The 22,788-nt window shown below is 40.0% G+C and overlaps 1 protein-coding gene across 8 annotated transcripts in view; it reads left to right on the top strand.

Moving 5' to 3' along the window:
• ENOX1 (ecto-NOX disulfide-thiol exchanger 1) overlaps window positions 1–22,788 on the top strand; it is a 505,667-nt gene that overhangs the window by 445,844 nt on the left and 37,035 nt on the right. For all 8 annotated transcript variants that reach the window (XM_021669313.2, XM_021669309.2, XM_021669314.2 and 5 more), the window contains one exon: window positions 22,356–22,458. In XM_021669313.2, coding sequence (XP_021524988.2) covers window positions 22,356–22,458 — 103 coding nt within the window. The remainder of the gene's footprint in view (window positions 1–22,355; window positions 22,459–22,788) is intronic.

Genomic DNA, 22,788 nt, shown 5'->3' with positions numbered 1-22,788 from the left:
ATGTATATTCTGTGGATTTGGGGTGGAGAGTTCTGTAGATGTCTATTAGGTTTGCTTGATCCAGATCTGAGTTCAAGTCCTGGATGTCCTTGTTAATTTTCTGTCTCATTGATCTGTCTAATATTGACAGTTAAAGAATCCCACTATTATTGTGTGGGAGTCTAAGTCTTTTTGTAGGTCATTAAGAATTTGCTTTGTGTATCTGGGTGCTCCTGTATTGGGTGCATATATATTTAGGACAGTTAGCTCTTCTTGTTGCAGTGATCCTTTTACCATTATGTAATGTCCTTCTTTGTCTCTTTTGATCTTTGTTGTTTTAAAGTCTATTTTATCAGAGACAAGAATTGCAACTCCTGCTTTTTTTTTTTTTTTTTTTTTTTTGCTTTCCATTTGCATGATAAATCTTCCTCCATCCCTTTATTTTGAGCATGTGTGTTCTTGCATGTGAGATGGGTTTCCTGGATTCAGCACACCAATGGGTTTTGACTTTTTATCCAATTTGCCAGTCTGTGTCTTTTGATTGGGGCATTTAGCCCATTTACATTTAAGGTTAATATTGTTATGTGTGAATTTGATCCTGCCATTTTGATGCTAGCTTGTTGTTTTGCCCATTAGGTGATACGGTTTCTTCATAGTGTCGATGGTCTTTACAATTTGATATGTTTTTGCAGTGAGTGGTACTGGTTGTTCCTTTCCATGTTTAGTGCATCCTTCAGGAGCTCTTGTGAAGCAGGCCTGGTGGTGACAAAATCTCTGTGCAATTGCTTGTTCGTAAAGGATTTTATTTCTCCTTCACTTATGAAGCTTAGTTTGGCTGGACATGAAATTCTAGGTTGAAAGTTCTTTTCTTTAAGGATGTTGAATATGGCCCCCACTCTCTTCTGACTTCTACGGTTTCTGCTGAGAGATCTGCTGTGAGTCTGATGGGCTTCCCTTTGTGGGTAACCCAACCTTTCTCTCCGGCTGCCCTTAGCATTTTTTCCTTCATTGCAACCCTGGTGAATCTGACGATTATGTGTCTTGGGGTTGCTGTTCTTGAGGAATATTTTTGTGGTGTTCTCTGTATTTCCTGGACTTAAATATTGGCCTGCCTTGCTATTGCTAGGCCGGGAAAGTTCTCCTGGATAATATCCTGGAGAGTGTTTTCTAGCTTGAATTCATTCTCTCTGTCACATTCAGGTATACCTACCAAATGTAGATTAGGTCTTTTCACATAATCCCATATTTCTTGGAGGCTCTGTTCATTTCTTTTCACTCTTTATTCTTTAATCTTACCTTCTTATTTTATTTCATTGAGTTGATCTTCAATCTCTGATATCCTTTCTTCTGCTTAGTCAATTCAGCTATTAAAACTTATGTATGCTTTGCAAAGTTCTTGTGTTGTGTTTTTCAGCTCCATCATGTCATTTATATTCTTCTCTAAGCTGTTTATTCTCGTTAGCATTTCATCAAACCTTTTTCCAAGGTTCTTAGTTTCTTTGCATTGGGTTAGGACGTGTTCTTTTATCTCAGAGAAGTTTATTATTACCCACTTTCTGATGCCTGTTTCTGTTAATTCATCAGACTCATTCTCCATCCAGCTTTGTTCCTTTGCTGGTGAGAAGCTGTGATCCTGTGGAGGAGGAGAGGCATTCTGGTTTTGGGTGTTTTCATCCTTTTTGCACTGGTTTCTTCCCATCTTTGTGGATTTATCTACCTATGGTCTTTGTGGTTGGTGACTTTCAGATGGGATCTCTGAGTGGATGTCCTTTTTGTTGATGATGAAGTTATTTCTTTCTGTTTTTTAGTTTTCCTTCTAACAGTCAGATCCCTCTGCTGGAGGTGCACTCCAGACCCTGCTTGCCTGGGGATCACCTGTGGCAGCTGCAGAACAGTAAGGGTTTCTGCCAGTTTCTTCTTCTGTTGTCTTCATCCCAGAAGGATACCCACCAGATGTCAGCCTGAGCTCTCCTTTGTGAGGTATCTCTTTGGATACACGTAGGTCAGGGAACTGCTTGAGGAGACAGTTTGACCCTTATAGGAGCTCAAGTGCTGAGCTGCAAGCTCCGTTGTTCCATTCAGAGCTGCTGGGCAGGTATGTTTAAGTCTGCTGCAGCAGAACTCATAACTGCCTTTTTTCCCAGGTGCTCTGTCCTGGGAAGGTGTGGCTTTATTTATAAGTTCCTGATGTGCTGCTGTCGTTTTTTCCCCTGCCCAGCAAGGAGGTGGCCTAGTCACAGTCTGCCAGCAGAGGTGTTGCTGAGCTGTGTTGGTTCTGCCCCGCTGCTGTATGAACTTTCTTGCAGTTTTGTTTATAGAGATATAGTTAAAACTGCCTCAGTAATGGCGGTCTACCTCAGTAATGGTGGATTGCCTCTGTAATGGCAGACTGCCTCTGTAGTGGTAGACTGCTTCAGTAGTGGCGGACTGCCTCAGTAATGGTGGATGCTCTTCCCCAAACAGAGCTGGACCATCCTGGGTCCAGCTGCACTTGCTGTGAAACTCTCAATCCAGAGTGTTTCAGATTGCGGGTCTTTGTGGGGGTGGAACCAGCCAAGCCAGATCACCTGGCTCCCTGTTTCAGCCCCCTTTTTTTCAGTTGAATGGGCAGCTCTGTCTCCCAGGCATTCCAGGAGCCAGTTGAAATGGTCACCCAGATTTGTGTGAGTTTTTGTGCGGAGACCTGCTGCACCGGCTGAAACAGCCATGCTGGAAACTCGTGGCACTCTTTTCAGCTCAGGAATCTCCTGGTCTGTGAGCAGTAATAACTCGTTTGGAAATGTGGTGATCACTCACCCTCTGCATTGTTCTCTCTGGGAACTGCACTCCAGAGCTGTTCATATTCGGCCATCTTGGATCCACCTCTCTGATTTACATTATTAACTATTCCATAGTGATTTCCATACTGCTTCGTTTCTGTGAAACACATGTGAGACCAGGAAGGAGAAAGATGTGAAATGCACCTGCCAGTGCTGCTCTGACTCCATTCTTGACACTGGTCTTCTGCAAGGATTCCTTTCCTGGTAGTCTCCAGCTCTCCCAGGATGGTTCTGCAGTGCTGCAAAAAGTGGTCATTCTCTGTTTCTTCACACACTGCTCATCTCCAACCTTATCCATCTCATTGGTGCGTAGCTCACTGGCCCAGTGGAAAAAAGTAGGTACAAAGATAGGATGAAGAAAAAAGGGAAGAAAGGTGGGAAAGACTGGAACAGGAAGAGCTGCCTAAGTTTCATGGTGCTCTGCCCTTCAGCCCTTCCACGTTGACCCTGGCAGGCAGCAGAGGAGCAGTTTTCACCATCATGCAACTGCCCTGCCAACTCTAGCTGTGAAATCTGCTTGCATCAAAGGTATGTTTGTGGTTGCACAAATATCCACACTTTATGAAATGCTTATCCTAAAATAAGGCTCTTGAACTGGAAGCAAAAAAGCTCAAATGTCAGTCTACAAGTAACATTCTTGGTGGGCATCCTGGGAGAAACAAAGGTCAGACTTGGAAATAAGTATGTTTAAATTTCCCACAACAAACTGAAGTGTGTCCTAATCCTTCTAACCTCAAAACTCTTCCCAGCTCTGATGGAGATCCCCCCTCTCTCTCTGCCCTCCCTTCCCTTGCTGGGGCCTACCATTTGAGAACTATACCCAGGTGAGAGTTCATGGCCACCAAATCCAGCTTCACCTTCCCTCCTTACTGACCTGCCCACCATGCCCAGGGGGACCTGACATCCTGATTGTAGCCCCCATAACAGGGCATTTAAATCAAACCTCTAAGATTACAAACCCCACACTGGTAGCTTTAAATCTAACTTGGGGTCTCAAAACATGTCAGAAATTCAGCAGACTGCACCTCAATGTTCATCTCCTCCACTTGTTCCTAATTCAGGCAGACCAAAAGTGTAATTTGGAAGGAAAGCTGTTGCCCAAAGGAAGAAGCATTCACATGTTTTGTTACAGTTTTAAATAATGTTTGTATAGAAAGACAGCAAGAGTTTCCCGGAAAAAAAATGACGACATTTCTGAGCTGTGCAGATGTCAGAGCCAGGGAGGGCTTTCCCTGTCATCCTCTCTGGGCAGCAGCTCCTTGCCAGGTATATGGAGGCTATGCTCTGAAAACTCTAGGTTCCCCTGAAAACATTCAACCAGGTTTGGAACACTTAATAGATATTTTTTCCATATTTCTGCTCATTTAATTGTTTTTCCCCAAGAAAAACCTCAAAATCTCAGCTTTCCCAGATTGAAACTGTCCTTGCAGGGGAGGTTTGTGGCCGTGATGCTCAGTAACAAGTCATTTCTATTGTTATGTCAGCTTCCCTGTGAGATTACAGTGTGGCTTGCTCTGTCTGGACAATTTCCAGACTGTTCAGTGTATGCTGGCGAGCTACTTATGTTTATGAGACTTGTAAAATCTAATTTGCACAGGCAATTTCTTTCCATGCCAACTTTTAGGAAGATGACATGAAACTATGGGAACGGTATACAAGTACAATCTATATCAAGCCCCAGTACCTGTGTCATTATAATTCTCTGGCCCCCTTACTACACACACACACACACAATCACACACACATATATGCATAACATAGACGTCTCACAGCTGCAAGCATATATATCATTCCTGACCATTTTATATGACAGTATTCAAACTAGTCCTCTTGGTGAAAACAGAATAACTATTGGTCTGGTATTCAGAAAAAAAAATGTTAGCCTGATTTCCCGAATAAATGGCTTGAGTCAACAGGTCAAATTCAGCTTGGTGCACCATTCATTAAAAATTCTAAATAAATAGATTTTGTATTGATAACTCAGCCTCTCCATCTATCTTATCGCCATTTTTGTCTGCAATGCAAATTCTTCCTGTTTTGAAGCCTAGCTCAATTCCCATTTCTTAGGGTCTTACCCTAAGATCAGTCCAGATTAATCATCATCTTCTCCAGATTCCTACAATTTATCATCATTCCAACCATCTTGAACAACCCACTTACAATAGAGACTTACCTCTCCAACTCAGGTCATGTTCCTTAAAGTGGAGAATTTGTATGTGTTCCTTGCATAACCTAACACAGTAATGAGCCTATGTAGGTGGGTACATTAGTAATACTCATCAAGTGATGATTGAATTGATAGGAATGCAGCAGCCTCAGTCAGCTCTGTGAATCTGTTTGGTGTGGTTAGGTGAGAAGTGCAAACCTTCCTTCTGCATATTATCTGCAGGTGATCTTGAAGATAAACATACATCGCTCCAGTTAACTTTAAGATGTGTATAGAAGTCTGGTAGACTGATGGTTAAAACTGAGGTGGTACAGGTCACATCATCCAACTTTCTTACTTTACAGGTTTAAATTAGGTATATGTTTTCTTGTGTAATTGTTGTGTCTGTGAGTCTTACGCTCTCCAAGGCTATACTTCTCAAACCTTAGTAAGCAACAGAATCAAAAATAGCTTTTTTAAGAGTTTTCCATTGGGCAGGTCCAAGCTGGGACCTGAGGATTTGCATTTCTAGTAAGCTCCCAGATAATGCCAGTGTTGCCAGTCTGTGGACCACACTTTGGGTAACACTACCACCTGCTCTCCACCCTAGGACAGGCTAGGTGGCACTCTGGGCTTCCCCAGCACCCTGGCTCTTCCTCTGCCATAGCTTATATCATACTGTATTTTAACATATTTTACATAGCTCATTGCCCTCTAGATTCCTACATTCGTTGATAGCAGGAATCACTATTACTCATCTTTGAATCTTGTTGTCTTAACACAAAATGTACCCTTATTGTAGGTTCTCAATAAATGAAAGAGGAGGAGGCTCAATAAATTCCAATCAAATTATACTGAAGTGAGATGTACAGATACTTCATTTAATCCAAATGTTGAGTTTTGCTGCTATTCAACCCCCAAAAGAAAATTCATCACTAGTAATTTTCAGACTCTGGTTCTTAAGAAATCACTCTGATTTGGACAATACACAAAAAAGATCAGTGGACCCATAACTAGCCACTCCTAACAAGGTCATTCCAAGTCCACATGACAGGCACAATGCCAGCTGTTGGGAGCACGTTAGATCACAGAGCAGTCCCCGTCCTCCAGGAGCACATGGCCCAGTGAAGACAGAGTACACAACTGAAAAGGGAACTCACTCAAGACTGACTGCAGTCTTCTCAGTAAGGAACAGACTTGGGATCAAGGGCCTGAACCAAGTGGAGAATCTATAGTTTCCTGAGATGTCATTCAGACAGAAGGCAGCATGGGCTAAAGGCCCTGGGGTATGACTGCCTGGGCCCAGTCATGATGCCACTGCTTTCCATGTGTGTGAGCTTAAGGAAGCTACTTACTATTTATCTCCATTTTACAGATTAAACAGTGAGGTATACTTGTGCCTCAGTGTTTAATCTGTAAAATGGAGAGAATAAGAGGCCAGTACTGTCATCTACCAAGCACTTAGTAAGGGCTGTTAGTATTATTATCACCACTATTATTTGTATTATTTGGTTTTAATCAGAGGGCGTCCAATGCACCATGCAGGAGCAATCGGGAGCACTTGGTTCTTGGAATAGTTCTCACATGTGGCATATGCAAGGCAGCGGTGAATGAGAGAATTCAATCTGGGGGTGTGAGAGAAGGAAGATATTCAGTGTTTACTAAGATCTCATAGTATGCCAGGAAATTCTTGTAAAACTTGGTTTTACTTTAACAATAATCAAATCTTTCTCTTTCCTATTTATCAGATTGTGTCCCATCTATTTTTATGACCTAATTTACCACTGTAAACGTCCCAAAAAAACCTCCAAATTTTAATATTATCATTAGTAACATAAACTCAGCAGGTGAAAATTATGATAGTGGGTGCTTTGTAGCAGAGAAAAATAAGAAATGTCATACTGAGAAATGAACTGAGAAAATAACATGCCAAGAGCACCGTAATACAATTAATCTTTACCAGCAATAGAGTTAGTATCATACAAGATAAATCAAACCAACTAATTCTGGATGCACATACATACATTTTAGAAAAGTATTTTGCTTTAGTTTCTTCTGTTTGCTGCTCTATTTTTATTAGTTGAGGAGATTTTTCATGTTAGTGCTTTTTCAAGCTATGAAAGGCATGGACTTGAGTGGCTATAGAAGTATGGGTTACATTTTCTACATACTGAGAGAAAAACACAGCTATTTTTGAGATCAAGTATATTTTTTCATTTGATTATATCTACAGTGGCATATAGTTAAACTAAAAATAAAATACTACAACTTAACAGTTTAGATAATGAATGGAGTTACTGCAAAGGATTTTTTTTTCTCATTTTTAGATCATTTTTATTTAACATGGCTGTCACAAAACTAGACCAAAAGAAAGTCATTTAATTGCCAGCTTGAGACCACAATTTAAGCATGGTGTGAACTGTGATAGTCATTATTAAGTTATGATCCAGGCAGCAGTGATCCTCTTAGTATTTAATGGGAAACATTAAGAAATTGAAATTATTCTTTCCTATCAAAGTCTCTGTTCTTTATGTAGAATATTTTCTTTGGGGTCTGTATATGTATCATAATCCTATTTTTCAAATAAGAATTAACAATATATACATGTATGTATATGGGGATTATATATAAACTATAAAAGGCAAATATCTGAATGATAATAACATTTATATCTCAGTAGTAGAATTTCAGTTACTTTTTAATATTTGTTTTGTATATTTTCTACAGTGAATATATATTTTTATTTGTAAAGAGAAAACCAATAAAGGTTATTACTAAGAAAGTCAACTAGAAAAAATGTCATATTTTGGACAAGAAAGGAAAGGAAAAAGGTTATAAGCTTATGGTTTGGTCTCCAAAAAAATAAAAAGTTAATACTTAAAACATTAAAAGCATTAATAATAGATACAAATGAAAAATTAACTTTCTTACCTCCTTCAGTCTACAAGGCTAAACAAATTGTTATTTTTAAATGATACTACAATAAATGCATTTAGGGACCAAAAGGCTGTAAAATGTCCAAAGTGATTGCGGAGTTTTTTTTCCACTATCCACTATATATATAGTGGAGACATATATTCCTCATAGACTTCCAGCTGACTCCAGGCCCAGGGTACTGACCAAACCCTTATGATGGCCAGTCATTTTCACCCATGAGGTCTGGCCTCTCTATGTAGTAACAAATTCATTTGATGTAATATGAGAGGGTCTACTATTTATATTTTTTTCTTTTAAAAATATCAATTTCATCTATGCACAGAGCACTGTGCCAGGTACTGAAGGCTTTTTTGCTCTGTAGAGATTATAGGTAGAGTGATCATGTCAGTTCAAACCATTGTCTTTGAGGGTGAAAGGTGGCACTGTTGCTACTCCTTTGGGGACAACAGGTGCACTGGGACCATGCAAGAGAGACGCCAGAAAGGGGTATTCCCAGCCTGAATGCCACTGTAGACATAACCAAATGAAACAATACACTTGATCTAAAAAACAGCTGTGTGTTCCTCTTCAGTATATAGAAAATGTAACCCACACTGCTGTAGCTAATCAAGTCCACAGCCTTCACAGCCTAAAAAACTACCAACATGAAAAATCTCCTGAGGCTTCCCTTGTGCAGACCGTGACCACTGAAGGCTGCTGGAAAAGGGCCCAGGTGGTGAGAGCCCATGACCCTCAGCCTTTCTAAGACCTCAACTCCAGTATTTAAAAATGTTAGAGGCAAGATGTCTAATTCTTCACGATCTCTGATTCTGGTATCATTATTCTGCTAGCTGTGTAGACGTGACTTGTTTAAATGATTTTAACTTGCCTTTCGCTGCTTCACACATAGAATCTTTCCATTCTTTATTCATAATGGCTTCTGTTTCCACTTTTTTTCTCTCTTCCTGTCACCTCTGGGGTTCCACCTTATTGCCACATCCTTGGGGTATGGCTGGAGAAGAATCAGGGGCCTCCTTGCCTGAGCCTCTCCACCTGCCCAGCCAATTCTGCATATAGCCCAACCACGGTCTTTGGAGTATGACTTTGACCTTGGCTCTCCCTACCCACATCCTTCAAATCAAGAGAGCATGGGTATCACCTCTTCTTCTTCATTGGCCCCAGCACCATTCCTTTGAAATCCCTCCCCATTGCACAGACTGTGGTTAAAAGTCACACTAAAGAAGTCTGCCACCACAACAACAGCAGCGAGCCAGCCTCCTCAGTCTCTGCTAATGCTGCTCCTCAGCCAGGCCCTGGTGGCTTCCTGCCCTGCTCCTCTTCCCTTTCATGTCTGTGCAGGAACCACAGCTCACCAGGCCTGCCTGGAGCCTTGCTGGCTCCTGAATGAGCTGGGACTATAGGCAGCCCTCAGGAGGGGTTTGGTCACAGAGCTCCACAGGCACTCAACATCCATGCAACCAGAAACCTAGTGCAGTGGTTAGGACTCTGGAGGGAGACAGCATTGGTTCAGATCCTAAGGCTGCTTCTTACTAGTTGTGTGACCTTAGGCAAGTCATTAGCCTCATTATTCCTCATTTTCTTAACTTGTAAAATGAGAATGTAATAGCCTGATCTTGAGCGCTTATGACAATTAAGTGAATTCATATTTGTCAAGTGCTTATAATACTTCCTGCATATAATAAGTACTGTACAGGTGTTTGTTAAATAATTATAACCAAAGGTGACCTGGAAAGAAAGCCACCAGGAGAAATGCTATATCTGGATATCTCTGGCACCTAAATCACACTGAGTTTTCATCTGTCTTTAAAGGGTCCTTCGTGTGACCTGTAACTAGTTCTCACCTATTTTAATATTTGCAATTGGAAATCTTAGAAAACACCATTCTTGGAGTTGTCCAAAGACATAATACAGGTGCTCCTGATCCAGCAATTGAACCCCAATGAGGTGGAACATCTCAGCATGTAAAATATGGTCACATCATGATGAACTTGGAGCCCCACACATCTGCTTTCAGATGTCTCTCTGAAACTGAAAACTGTTGGGCCTCTGAGGCTTCCCTTGTCCAGACTTTGACCATCAAAGCCTGCTGAAAAAGGGCAGAGATGGTGAAAGCTCATGACCCTTGGGATGGGCAGTGCCAACCTTTCCCAACTGATTAGGTCAGCAAGGCCTTGGGATTTCTGCCCCACAGGAAATTCCCGAGACCCTGTTCACTCTTTAGGGATGAATGCATTCTTATGTTCCTGTAAGAAACCATAAAAAATTCTAGGCTGGGTGCACTGGCTCACACCTGTAATCCCAGCACTTTGGGAGGCCAAGACAGGCAGATCATTTGAGGTCAAATGTTTGAAACCAGTCTGACCAACATGGCGAAACCCCATCTCTACTAAAAATACAAAATTAGCCAGGCATGGTGGCATATGCCTATAATTTCAGCTACTCGGGAGGCTGAAGCAGGAGAATCACTTGAACCCAGGAGGCAGAGGTTGCAGCGAGCCAAGATTGTGCCACTGCACTCCAGTCTGGGTGACAGAGCAAGACTCCGTCTCAAAAAAAATTCTAAAGCTTAGTCACACATTCTCACCAATCCTTTCCTCATCTATTTGGTTTTTGTTTTTCTCACTCTGCTTCCTCTTTCCTCTCTAATTCTTATTGGCATCAGAAATATAAGTATATATTGTCTGTACCAAGCTGGCTACTCTAATCTGAAGGGAAGGTCCAAGTCAGGGGAAAGGGCACAGAGCAGGCATGGAAGCAGGGAGTAGGCAGACACTGTGGAGGTCATCTGCTTCGATCCTGTCTTTGTATGAAAAGCAAAAATGAAACAAAGGAACACAGCAAGTCAGTGGCAAGTAGAATCTGTTTCTTCTATGTCCAAATCATCATGTTTTCAATATTCCAGGCCATTGTTTCCGGGCCATTCCTTTGCTTATCAGCCACTGGGCACTTGGTATGTGCTAGTCTCTGGCTCATAAAAGAAAGTATGAGGGGTATCTCCATTCTCCTTCCCCCCGCCCCCCAACCACAGTTCTGATCATCTGAGGAATAGTTTGAAGGTTATTGGTGACTGGCACATCATTTGATGGATTGCTTTTGACACTTTGCAAAAATGTGAGTAAAGGATAAAAGAATGTAGCTGATAGACATCTTGACAATTATCTGTAGGGCCCCAGATTTCATGAAGTGTGATGTTTAAGAGTAGGGCCTATGAGCAATTAGCAGAATTGAGCCAACAGCAAAAGAAGGCCATGGAACAAGAGGGCAGAGAAGAAAAGCGAGCCTTGCAGTATGTCGCTGGCAGAGTGGGAGGTGACATGGTGAATCGTTACAACATAGGTCTTGTCGACTGTCCCACTCACCTCGCACTAGCAGCTATGGCAGCCACCAGCCCTTGGAGGGCCATAGGGAAAGTCACAGGGCAATGGTTTCTCTATTTAGGGGGTGAGTGGTGTCACTCAATATGTTACTTAAGTATTCAGTGACTGTGTATCCTTACATGTAGCTCTTGAAAACAACATTGGTTTCTCTTCTTGCGTTTTTAATTATAAGGTTAATAATAACAACATTGTCACAGAAAAATAGAAAGTATCCACTATTTGAACACAACTGCAGTTATCATTTCGGCATAAATATTTTTATGTAATTGTAGTCAAAGTCTTATACAGAATTCTTTCATGGATTCAGTACCCCAGGTATATATCACCACTTGCTCTGTATCCAATCAATCCTGTGAATCATAAAAGTGAGTAATGGTTATAATAATGATGCCACAGTATATTCCTAGAAATTTATAGTTTTTGAAAGCACTGTCTCACTTATATTTGGTCCTCACAGCAACCATGGGGAAGAGGCATAAGGTATTATCCATGTTATTCATTAAAGAAAGTTAAGCCTTAAAGAAATGCTCTTTCTAAAGTTATCTAGTATGTAAATAATGGTGACAGAATTAGAACACAGCTTCCATTCGACCATTCTGCTTCATTTGCTTAGATGTGATTACTGTCTAAAGAAGGCAGTGGTTTTGTGGAGGAAACAAACAGGTGAAATGTGTTTTTTTTACCCACATGTATACGTGATGAACTGCCATATAAGTGGCAGAGGAAATGTGTGCAGATAAGGAAGCCTTGCAAGTGGCCTGAAACAGATGCCTCTGAGAGATACGAGACTTGTGCTGTGTGTAAAATGTAAGTAGGAAGTGGTGAGGCAAGGAGAGGAGAGAGCTTTCTAAGAGCATTTCTGGACACAGAATAGAAAGAAGATAGGCTAGTTTGATAGGAATAAGTCCAAAATGACAAGCAGTAGCATCGGACTTTTTCCTATAGGTTGTCAGAAAGCATCTGAAGTTTCAAATCAGAGATAGATGAGAAAAAAGTCACATGTTAGAAAATTGACCTGGCGGTATTCTATAAGATAGAGTGGAAGAGGAAGAGCCTAGAGGCAGAGACAAAGTAGGAGGTTCTTGCAGCGGTCAAAGTGATCAAAGTGTGAAATCAGCCAGGTACAGTGGCTCATGCCTATAATCCCAGTGCTTTGGGAAGCTGAGGCAAGAGGATTGCTTCAGCCCAGGAGTTCAAGACCAGCCTGCTCAACATAGTGAGACCGCATCTCTAAAACAAAGTATGAAACAAGTAGAACTGAGAGTAAAGCACCAGGAGTGCAAATGGGAACACGGCATGAGAGACATCTCACAGACACTGATAGAATTTGGATTTAAAGATGTCTTAAAAGCACTTAGGGGACAGTAGAGAAAGAATCAAAGATAAAATGAGGGTTTGAGCACTGGCAAGTGGAAGAATGATGCTGGCATTAATAAAAACAGAAAAGTTAGAAGAGGATGCAGTTTGATGAACGAGATGAACTGGGTTTTAGACATAAAATTATAGAATTTTAGAAAACTACATCAGGAAGGACCTGGACTCAGATGTTTTTTTTTTGTTCATTTGTTTGTCTTTTGGCAGGGGGTGGAGGGAGTATAAAGACATTTCTTTTTTTTTGTTCGTTCCTTTTTTTTTTTAAGATGGGGTCTTGCTCTGTTGCCCAGGCTAGAGTGCACTGGCATGAATTCGGCTCACTGCAAACTCTGCCTTGCTGGTTCAAGCAATTCTCCTGCCTCAGCCTCCCAAATACTAGATTACAGATGTGCACCACCACACCCAGTTAATTTTTGTAGTTTTTAAAATTATACTTTAAGTTCTGGGGTATATGTGCAGAATGTGCAGGTTTGTTATATAGGTATACACGTGCCTTGATGGTTTGCTGCATCCATCAACCTATCATCTACATTAGGTATTTCTCCTAGTGTTATCCCTCCCCTAGCCTTCCACCCCCAGACAGGCCCCAGTGTGTGATGTTCCCTTCACTGTGTCCACGTGTTCCCATTGTTCAACTCTCACTTATGAGTGAGAACATGTTCTTGTGTCAGTTTGCTGAGAATGGTGGTTTCCAGCTTTATCCATGTCCCTGCAAAGGATGTGAACTCATTCATTTTTATGGCTGCATAGTATTCCATGCTGTATATGTGCCACATTTTCTTTATCCAGTCTATCATTGATGGGCATTTGGGTTGGTTCCAAGTCTTTGCTATTGTGAACAGTGCCACAATGAACATACATGTACATGTGTCTTTATAATAGAATGATTCATAATCCTTTGGGTATATACCCAGTAATGGGATTGCTGGGTTAAATGGTATTGCTAGTTCTAGATCCTTGAGGAATCTGTCTTCCACAAATGATTGAACTAATTTAGATTCCCATTTCTCCATATCCTCTCCAGCACCTGTTGTGTCCTGAGACTTTTTTTTTTTTTTTTGAGATGAAGTTTCGCTCTTGTTACCCAGGCTGGAGTGCAATGGCGCGATCTCGGCTCACCGCAACCTCCGCCTCCTGGGTTCAGGCAATTCTCCTGCCTCAGCCTCCTGAGTAGCTGGGATTACAGGCACGCGCCACCATGCCCAGCTAATTTTTGTATTTTTAGTAGAGACGGGGTTTCACCATGTTGACCAGGATGGTCTCGATCTCTTGACCTCGTGATCCACCCGCCTCGGCCTCCCAAAGTGCTGGGATTACAGGTGTGAGCCACTGCGCCTGGCATCTCTTGAGACTTTTTAATGATCACCATTCTAACTGGTGTGAGATGGTATCTCATTGTGTTATTGAATTGCATTTTTCTAATAACCAGTGATGATGAGCTTTTTTTCATGTTTGTTGGCTGCATAAATGTTTTTCTTTGAGAAGTGTTTGTTCTTATCCTTCGCCCAACTTTTGATGAGGTTTTTTTTTCTTGAAGATTTGTTTAAGTTACTTGTAGATTCTAGATATTAACCCTTTGTCAGATGGGTAGATTGCAAAAATTTTCTCCCATTCTGTAGGTTGCCTGTTCACTCCAATGATAGCTTCTTTTGCTGTGCAGAAGCTCTTTGGTTTAATTAGATCTTATGTGTCTATTTTGGCTTTTGTTGCCATTGCTTTTGGTGTTTTAGTGATGAAGTCCTTGCCCATGCCTATGTCCTGAATGGTATTGCCTAGGTTTTCTTCTAGGGTTTTTATGGTTTTAGGTCTTATGTTTAAATCTTTAATCCACCTTGAGTTAATTTTTGTATAAGGTGTAAGAAAGGGATCCAGTTTCAGCTTTCTGCATAAGGCTAGCCAATTTTCCAAACACTATTTATTAAATAGGGAATCCCTTCCCCATTGCTTGTTTTTGTCAGGTTTGTCAAAGATCAGATGGTTGTAGATGTGTGGCATTATTTTTGAGGCCTCTGTTCTGTTCCATTGATCTATATCTTTGTTTTGGTACCAGTACCATGCTGTTTTGATTACTGTAGCCTTGTAGTATAGTTTGAAGTCAGGTAGTGTGATGTCTCTAGCTTTGTTTTTTGTTTTGTTTGTTTGTTTCATTTTTGTTTTTTGTTTTTTGTTTTTGCATAGGATTGTCTTGGCTATGCAGGCTCTTTTTTGGTTCCTTATGAAGTTTATTGTGGTTTTCTCCAATTCTGTGAAGAAAGTCAATGGTAGCTTGATGGGGATATCATTGAATCTATAAATTACTTTGGGCAGTATTGCCATTTTCACAATATTGATTCTTCCTAACCATGAGCATGGAATGTTTTTCCATCTGTTTGTGTCCTCTCTTATTTCCTTGAGCAGTGGTTTGTAGTTCTCCTTGAAGAGGTCCTTCACATCCCTTGTTAGTTGTATTCCTAGGTATTTTATTCTCTTTGTAGCAATTGTGAATGGGAGTTCACTCATGATTTGGCTTTCTGTTTGTCTGTCATTGGTGTATAGGAATGCTTGTGATTTTTGCACATTGATTTTGTTGATCTTTGCATATCGATCCTGAGACTTTGCTGAAATTGCTTATCAGCTTAAGGAGATTTTGGGCTGAGAAGATGGGGTCTTCTAAATATACAATCATGTTATCTGCAAATAGAGACAAACTGACTTCCTCTTTTCCTAATTGAATACCTTTATTTCTTTTTCTTGCCTGATTGCCCTGGCTAGAACATCCAATACTGTGTTGAATAGGAGTGGTGAGAGAGGGCATCCTTGTCTTATGCTGGTGTTCAAAGAGAATGCTTCCAGTTTTTGTTCATTCAGTATGATATTGGCTGTGGGTTTGTCATAAATAGCTCTTATTATTTTGAAATATGTTCCATTAATACCTAGTTTACTGAGAGTTTTTACCATAGAGGGCTGTTGAATTTTGTCAAAGGCCTTCTCTGCATATCTTGAAATAATCATGTGTTTTTGTCTTTGGCTCTGTTTATGTGGTGGATTTCATTTATTGATTTGCATAGGTTGAACCAGTCTTGCATCCCATGGATGAAGCTGACTTGATCATAATGGATAAGCTTTTTGATGTGCTGTTGGATTCGATTTCCTAGTATTTTATTGAGGATTTTCGCATCCATGTTCATTAGAGATACTGGCCTGAAATTTTGTTTTTTCAGTTGTGTCTCTGCCAGGTTTTGCTATCAGGATGAGATTGGCCTCATAAAATGAGTTAAGGAAGATTCCTTCTTTTTCTATTGTTTGGAATAGTTTCAGAAGGAATGGTACCAGCTCCTCTTTGTACCTCTGGTAGAATTCAGCTGTGAACCTGTCTAGTTCTGGACTTTTTTTGGTTGGTAGGCTATTAATTACTGCCTCAATTTCAGATGTTATTATTGGTCTATTTGAGGATTTGACTTCTTCCCAGTTTAGTCTTGGGAGGGTATAAGTGTCCAGGAATTTATCCATTTGTTCTAGATTTTTTGGTTTATTTGCATAGAGGTATTAGTAGTATTCTCTGATGGTAGCTTGTATTTCTCTGGGATCAGTGGTGATGTCCCCTTTATCATTTTTTATTGCATCTATTTGATTCATCTCTCTTTCTTCTTTATTTGTCTGGCTAGCAGTCTATCTCTTTTGTTGATCTTTTCAAAAAACCAACTCCTGGATTCATTGATTTTTTTGAAAGGTTTTTCGTGTCTCTATCTCCTTCAGTTCCATTCTGATCTTAGTTATTTCTTGTCTTCTGCTAGCATTTCAATTTGTTTGTTCTTGCTCCTCTAGTTCTTTTAATTGTGACATTAGGGTGTCGATTTTAGATCTTTCCTCGTTTCTCTTGAGGGCATTTAGTGCTATAAATTTCCCTCTATACACTGCTGTAAATGTGTCCCAGAGATTCTCGTACACTTTGTCTTCATTCTCATTGGTTTCAAAGAACATCTTTATTAATGCCTTCATTTCATTATTTATCCAGGTGTCATTCAGGAGCATGCTGTTCAGTTTCCAAGTGGTTGTGCAGTTTTGAGTGGGTTTCTTAATCCTGAGTTCTAATTTGATTGCACTGTGATCGAGAGACTATTTGTTAGGATTTCTGATCTTTTGCATTTGCTGAAGAGTGTTTTACTTCCAATATGTGATCTATTTTAGAATAAGTATAGTGTGGTGCTGAGAAGAATGTATATTCTGTGGATTTGGTGTGGAGAGTTCTGTAGATGTCTATTAGGTCCACTTGGTCCAGATCTGCGTTCAAGTACTGAATATCCTTCTGCGATGAAGCTACCAGAGTAGCCTCTTTCTTTACATTCAGTGGTCCAGCAGAGGGAACAAAAAAGCCCCAGTGAAGACTAAACAAGAATTTAGGAGGAAAAAGACCAAGACCTCCTGTGTAGAGAAGTGAGGCATTTCAAATATCACATGGTAAGAGGACTGAGAAAATAATCATTTGGCAAGAAGAAGGTCACTGGAAATATTTCAGAGTAGATTTGTTGGAGTGACTAATGAAAAAGCTGAGATTTCAGATGATAAGGCAGTAGACACAGGTAGACAACATGTATCCAAGAAGATTTGCACAGAAAGAAAACAGCCCTAAAGATAAGGAAACCACAGGAATAATTAAGTGAAAGCAATAACGAAAGGATTTTATAAGCCAGGGAGGCCATTTTCTTGGTCCTTAGGGGCTTGGGTGGGTGGAGAGAAACAAAAGTAAAACAAGGCACTATTCTAACTCAGTAGACTACTGAAAAAGAGCTCATCTAAATGATAAATTACTTTGATCATTTCTCAAAGTAAGTGATGAAGACTCTTAGAAGGGAAATTTCTGGCTTCAAGTAGCTAACTCTTCTTTTAAAAAGTCTGTGATATCTAGGTTCCAGTTATTGAAAACCTATTCTCTAACCCTTTAATGATTCCTTCTAAGTATCACAGAAATTAGAGTTAAAAGGTAGACTGAGAAAAGATGTATTAGGTAATCTCCAATCTCATGTCAAGTGCATAATTGTTACCTGCAGTGTATTTTCTCCTATGGTGTGCTTTTACTGTGTTCTTGCCAGTTCCTTTGGGAGACTACTACATAATCCAATAGATCTCACTGGTAGGAGGAAACTCTTGATTTCCATCCTCGTGTTCCCTTCCCACTGCGTACTTTCTATAGCACTAACCATTTACACTTAGTAACCTTCCTCACCTCCCACTCCATCCCCACTCACAAACTTCTACTTTGTAGAACCTCTTTTCTGGAATATCTAGTAGACTCATCATTCTTCTGGACATGTTGCATCTATCAGGCTAAAGGATTTTAAGGTGATAGAAGGATAAAGGGTCTTCATAATTTTATGTTTCTAATGATAAAGCTTTCTCATTCCTTATGTTTCTGATGATAAAACTTTCCCATTCCGATAAGGTCCTTTCCATTCTCTAGAGATTTGGGGTGGAGACAGTAATAAGGACTATGAACCTTTTATGAAAGGAGCAAAACCATGCATAATTTATGATTCAATGTCCCTATAATATGTGTTCCCCAATTACTAAAAAGATAAGTTGAGTGTCCTATGTAAATAATATGAAATCCAACTGAGAGATTGCTCCCAGAAGAATTCTGACTTCACCAGACTTACCCTTATGGATCTTATAACCTGAGCATATCCATAGAGGGTCCCAGAGGATGCCAGCACATGCAGTGGTTTGTGCTACAAAATAGAAACACTGAGCTTAGGAATCTACCTTTTTTATGTCAAGTGTAAGCAAGCCTGCTCTTTGTCCCACAAGGAAACATCAAGATTGCCTGCTGCAAACAAAACCTGAGAAAAGTCCCCATAAAAAGAGCTGTCAGAGCCTCACTTCTAAGTTCAGAAACATGCACATCCTACTTCCTCTAAAATATTTTGACAAGATGCTATAGAAACCTTAAGTTCAACATTTCCTAAACTGAACACACAGTCTTCTCCCTGACTAGCTTCTTTCTCTGTTTTCCTATTCACTGAGGCACCTACTCATTCTCAATATTTTCATCATCTACCAGGTCACCTGATTTTTTTTTTTTAGTTCCACCTCTTAAATGCTGTTGGCACTCTGCATACCATTGTTTTTGGTTTTGACTGTCATCATCAAAAAGCAAAAGTGGATACACTTTTGCAGTAGGCTGACTCCAGTTTCATTTGCCTCTAAACCAATGTTCTAAAATGCAGAGCTCAAAACTCTTCACTTGTTAAGCCTTCTAGATAAAATCTACACTTCTTACCATGATATACCTACTTCTCCAGCTTCATCTACTCATATTTCTTTCTTTTAGACCTTTTATAAGAATTGCTTGCTGGTCCCTGGGTAAGCTTGCACTTCTGATCACTTTGAATGCCATATCCTTAAAAACTTAGAATTCCTTGGCATAAATATTTATTTGGTGGCTGAAAGTAAAAACAGGCTTAGCTTAAATGCAACAAGGAATTGGTTTGGGAATTACTTAATTCCACATTCTCTCTGTGTCTTCCCTTCACCTTAAACAATCATGATGATGAAACTCTTTTGACAAATGTGATAATTTAGATTTCTAGACAATAAATAAAAACAGAGAGAGGGTACAGCTGTTGCTTATATCTACTTTGTAGACTACCCCAAACTTGTAGATTATCAATAATTGTCATTTTCTTATTCAACTGAACAATATCAATATAAATACAGATAAATCAAATTAACCTTATTTTTCTAAGGAATCCATGATTACTGAGTCATTAAAACTCTCCTTTTTGAATAGTTGGAAAAGGTAAAACCACAACATATAATGTGGCTGTCTAAAATCGCTATCATGTCTTCTATCCCTTGAAACACAACTATATTAACTTTAACTGTTCTCTTTGACAAAATGGATGACATAAGCATTCACCCATCTAATTAGCTCTGTGACTTTGTCAGCAAGAGCCTGAGCTTATACCAGGCCCAAGGCAGGCTTAGGATCCAGAGCTTAGTCAGTAGTGACTCTTTTGACTGGTCATAAGTCGGTCCACCTCACTCAATGCTATAGACTATTTAATAGGCTTGGACACACCCTTGACTCTAATGGAAATGAGGTTTTCCCTTGGAGATTCTTGAGGCCAGTTTATTATAAGATGTGAGCATTCCTTGGAGCCTGCCTGATCAGCTTCAATGATCCTGTACCACTTCTAGCATAGTTCTTCTCCCTCTAGAGGAGTCAGAAAAACAGCTCTGTCTCCAACCTGGAGAAAACTCACAGATGTCCCCCAAAGCTGGAGTGTCTGCCAAGCCTCTGGTCTCTGTCAAGCCCAGGCCTGCTGGACTGTTGTGGGAGCCATGCGGAGATGTGTCCACTCCAGTCACTGGCCATGACTGCATAAGAGCACACCATTTGTAGTCAGCAGAGCACAAACTCCAGTATCCAGTCTCAAGAAATACTTCCACAGAGTGGTGATCCTAAAACTCTTATCTTTCCATACTCATTTTCCCAACCCTATCTGGCTCCTAGTAGACATTGTTGATTCAGCAGCATTTCTTTGAGCCTTACTCAGAGTCCCCCTTTCTATGTGATTCCACCTTTGGACCTGGGGAGAGAACGGCATTCTCAGGTGGTCTGTCTTTTCTGCCCTTGCCTTTCTCTACTGGCTCCTGACATCTGCCTACCCTCTACAGTCCATTTCCCTCAATGAACCTGGATCTTCAACTGTGTGATGGCCCCAGGACACCACTCAGTCTTGGCAATTAATGTGGGCCTGTTATATGCTAAACTCATTCTGAATAATTTCATTTGGCCCCAATTACCATCCAGACTGTGAACAGATCACCCTCTATTGGAGATATTATTTCCACTCAGCTCCAGGGTTCATTTTTTGTATTTTTTTAATGATGCAATCATTATCCTAGTTAATGTTCTTCTATCCTCTTTCTTCCTACCTCCCTTGGGAGATCTTTACAGAGCCTCAGCCTGCATTTTCTCAGCAATCTTCACCTCCCAGGCCCAGAAGTCCAGTGTCATGTCCCTGTGGGACCTATTTGTCCTTAGGGCATATCACTAATAGAACTCAGCAGGCCCACTGACCCCACTACCCCAGAAAGATGATGTGTACACACGCAGACCTACTCTGCTTCAGTCAAGACAGCCTAATCAGAAAGTACTAAATGTTATTTTATTATAGAAGGAACTTCTATTTCCTTTCCTGTAATTTCTCTTTATAAATGTTCTAATCCCATCTACATAAGCCTTTTGATTTGTTCTCTTTTAAAATTCTTCATTGTGTTTCAGTTGAGGCTGACTCCCAAGATCCTGTGTCTGATTTGTAAGAGCATCTTTCATCTCTAGTAACCTTTGATGATGCTAGCTGGCTCCAGACTTAGCTTAGACCACTCCCCAAACTCTTCCTGACTCCTGTCCTTACTGGAATGTTCCTACCATCAGCCTGAGGCCTGTTATACCCTCTAGCCAACCAAGTTCTTCCCTGTGATGTATCATCACATCACTGTGATTTTCTCAATTCTTTACTTTGCCCTTTTCATTTCTCCTTCAGTCTTGATTACTTGGTCTTCAGCAAGTAAGCGTGACCTTAAGAGAAGCCTCTAAAATGCTCATCAGATATTAGCAACTGCAGTTTCTCAGTAGAGCCTTCTTTCCTGGCAATTTCTAATTAACCCTGGATTACAAAGTAGTAGCTCATAAGTTAAATTAAGCTCATAGATTGGTTTTGACTGGGATGTGCTGAGTTTATTTTTCTTATTTGAATGCCTTCAGGTGTGGCTTTCACTTTTGCAGGCTCAGCATGCTCCCAATACTTCCTGTGTTCTTGGATCTGACCAGTTTTGTTAATATGTACTAAGTAGCTAAATCTCTCTCATATAACCACTTCCAGTCCTGGGAACACCTGTCAACCCATTTGTTCAAACCTTCTGAATTCTTCTTTATCCATTCGGCTCTCCCTACCTGTTCTCTATCATTCCTGCAGGTTCCCTACTACTACTCAATATACGAGTCCTTCTTTGGAACCATCTTTCAGTGAGCAACTTTCCTCCAATTAAGACTTAGTGATTCTACTATCCCATGTATGCAGGTCATATATGCAGATCATTAAATTGACTTTCCATTAAATCATTCTCCATTTTGCGTCCTAATATCAAAAGTCTAGGAGGGTATGAGTTAAATCTTCATCTCTGTTAAAAGACCACAGAAAGAACTAAAAATAGTCCAGCCTCAATGTTTCATGTGTTGTTGGCTTGTTGTACAACTTTTCATTTTTAGTTTTCAAACTTAAAAACACTTCTAACAATTCTATTTTAGCTCTCCAGTAGACCCTGTCTCTCCACACACTCACACACATTATTAGCATGGTATTATGAGTCAATACCCTGTATGCTTTCCCAAAGATTTTTCATATTTGAAATAAAACACATTAAAGTAGCTATAGTCAAATAGAGTTTTAATGAACAGAGTTTAATCAAAATATGGACAAAAATCTAAGATAATTTGTGCCAAATTTGCCACTTATGCAGATAATTACATGGCATGCTGGGAACAGTATCTAGGAGCCTAACTTTACAGAGTTACTTTTCTACTACTGGGCAAATAGATCAATTGTATAAAAGATTTGATCTTTAGTTATAAATAGAAGTGATGACCTCATTTATAGAGTTTAAGAGATCTGGTGTTTTTATTGACATGCACAGAATCTACATAAACCCATGAATGGTTTTTGGTCTTTAACTTTATAGGAAATCAATGTGTTGACAGTTGCATTGGTCAACCAAGACCGAGAGAACAATATTGAGAAAAGAAGCCAAGGCTTAAAATCAGAGAAAGAAGCTCTGCTAATAGGTAAGGAAATTCTGTTGTCTTCGTCTGTTCTCGTAAATAATTATTAGGTAATTAACTTAATATTTTAGTAATTCACCTCCAACTTGTTAATTTAAACAGCATTGCCTTCTGGTCAGAGGTGAGATTAATTTCATCAGACTATATTACATACATTTCAAATTAGTAGCATACAAACTAATGGGAGTATTGCTTTTCTGTAACTGTATATGTTAACTGTCAGACATAAAACTGAGTTCAAGAAGACATTAACTTGCATCTCACATGTCGCAAATCTGAATTTCTAAGTTTGGGCATGTCACTTCTAACTAGAGGCCAGGTTGCATCTAGTTC

The sequence above is a fragment of the Aotus nancymaae genome, unplaced genomic scaffold (genome assembly GCF_030222135.1).
Source record: "Aotus nancymaae isolate 86718 unplaced genomic scaffold, 86718_ANA_hifiasm-v0.15.2.pri h1tg000043l, whole genome shotgun sequence".
Classification (NCBI taxonomy): domain Eukaryota; kingdom Metazoa; phylum Chordata; class Mammalia; order Primates; family Aotidae; genus Aotus; species Aotus nancymaae.
Note: the sequence above shows the minus strand (reverse complement) of the source record. Positions and strands in the feature narration are given on the sequence as shown.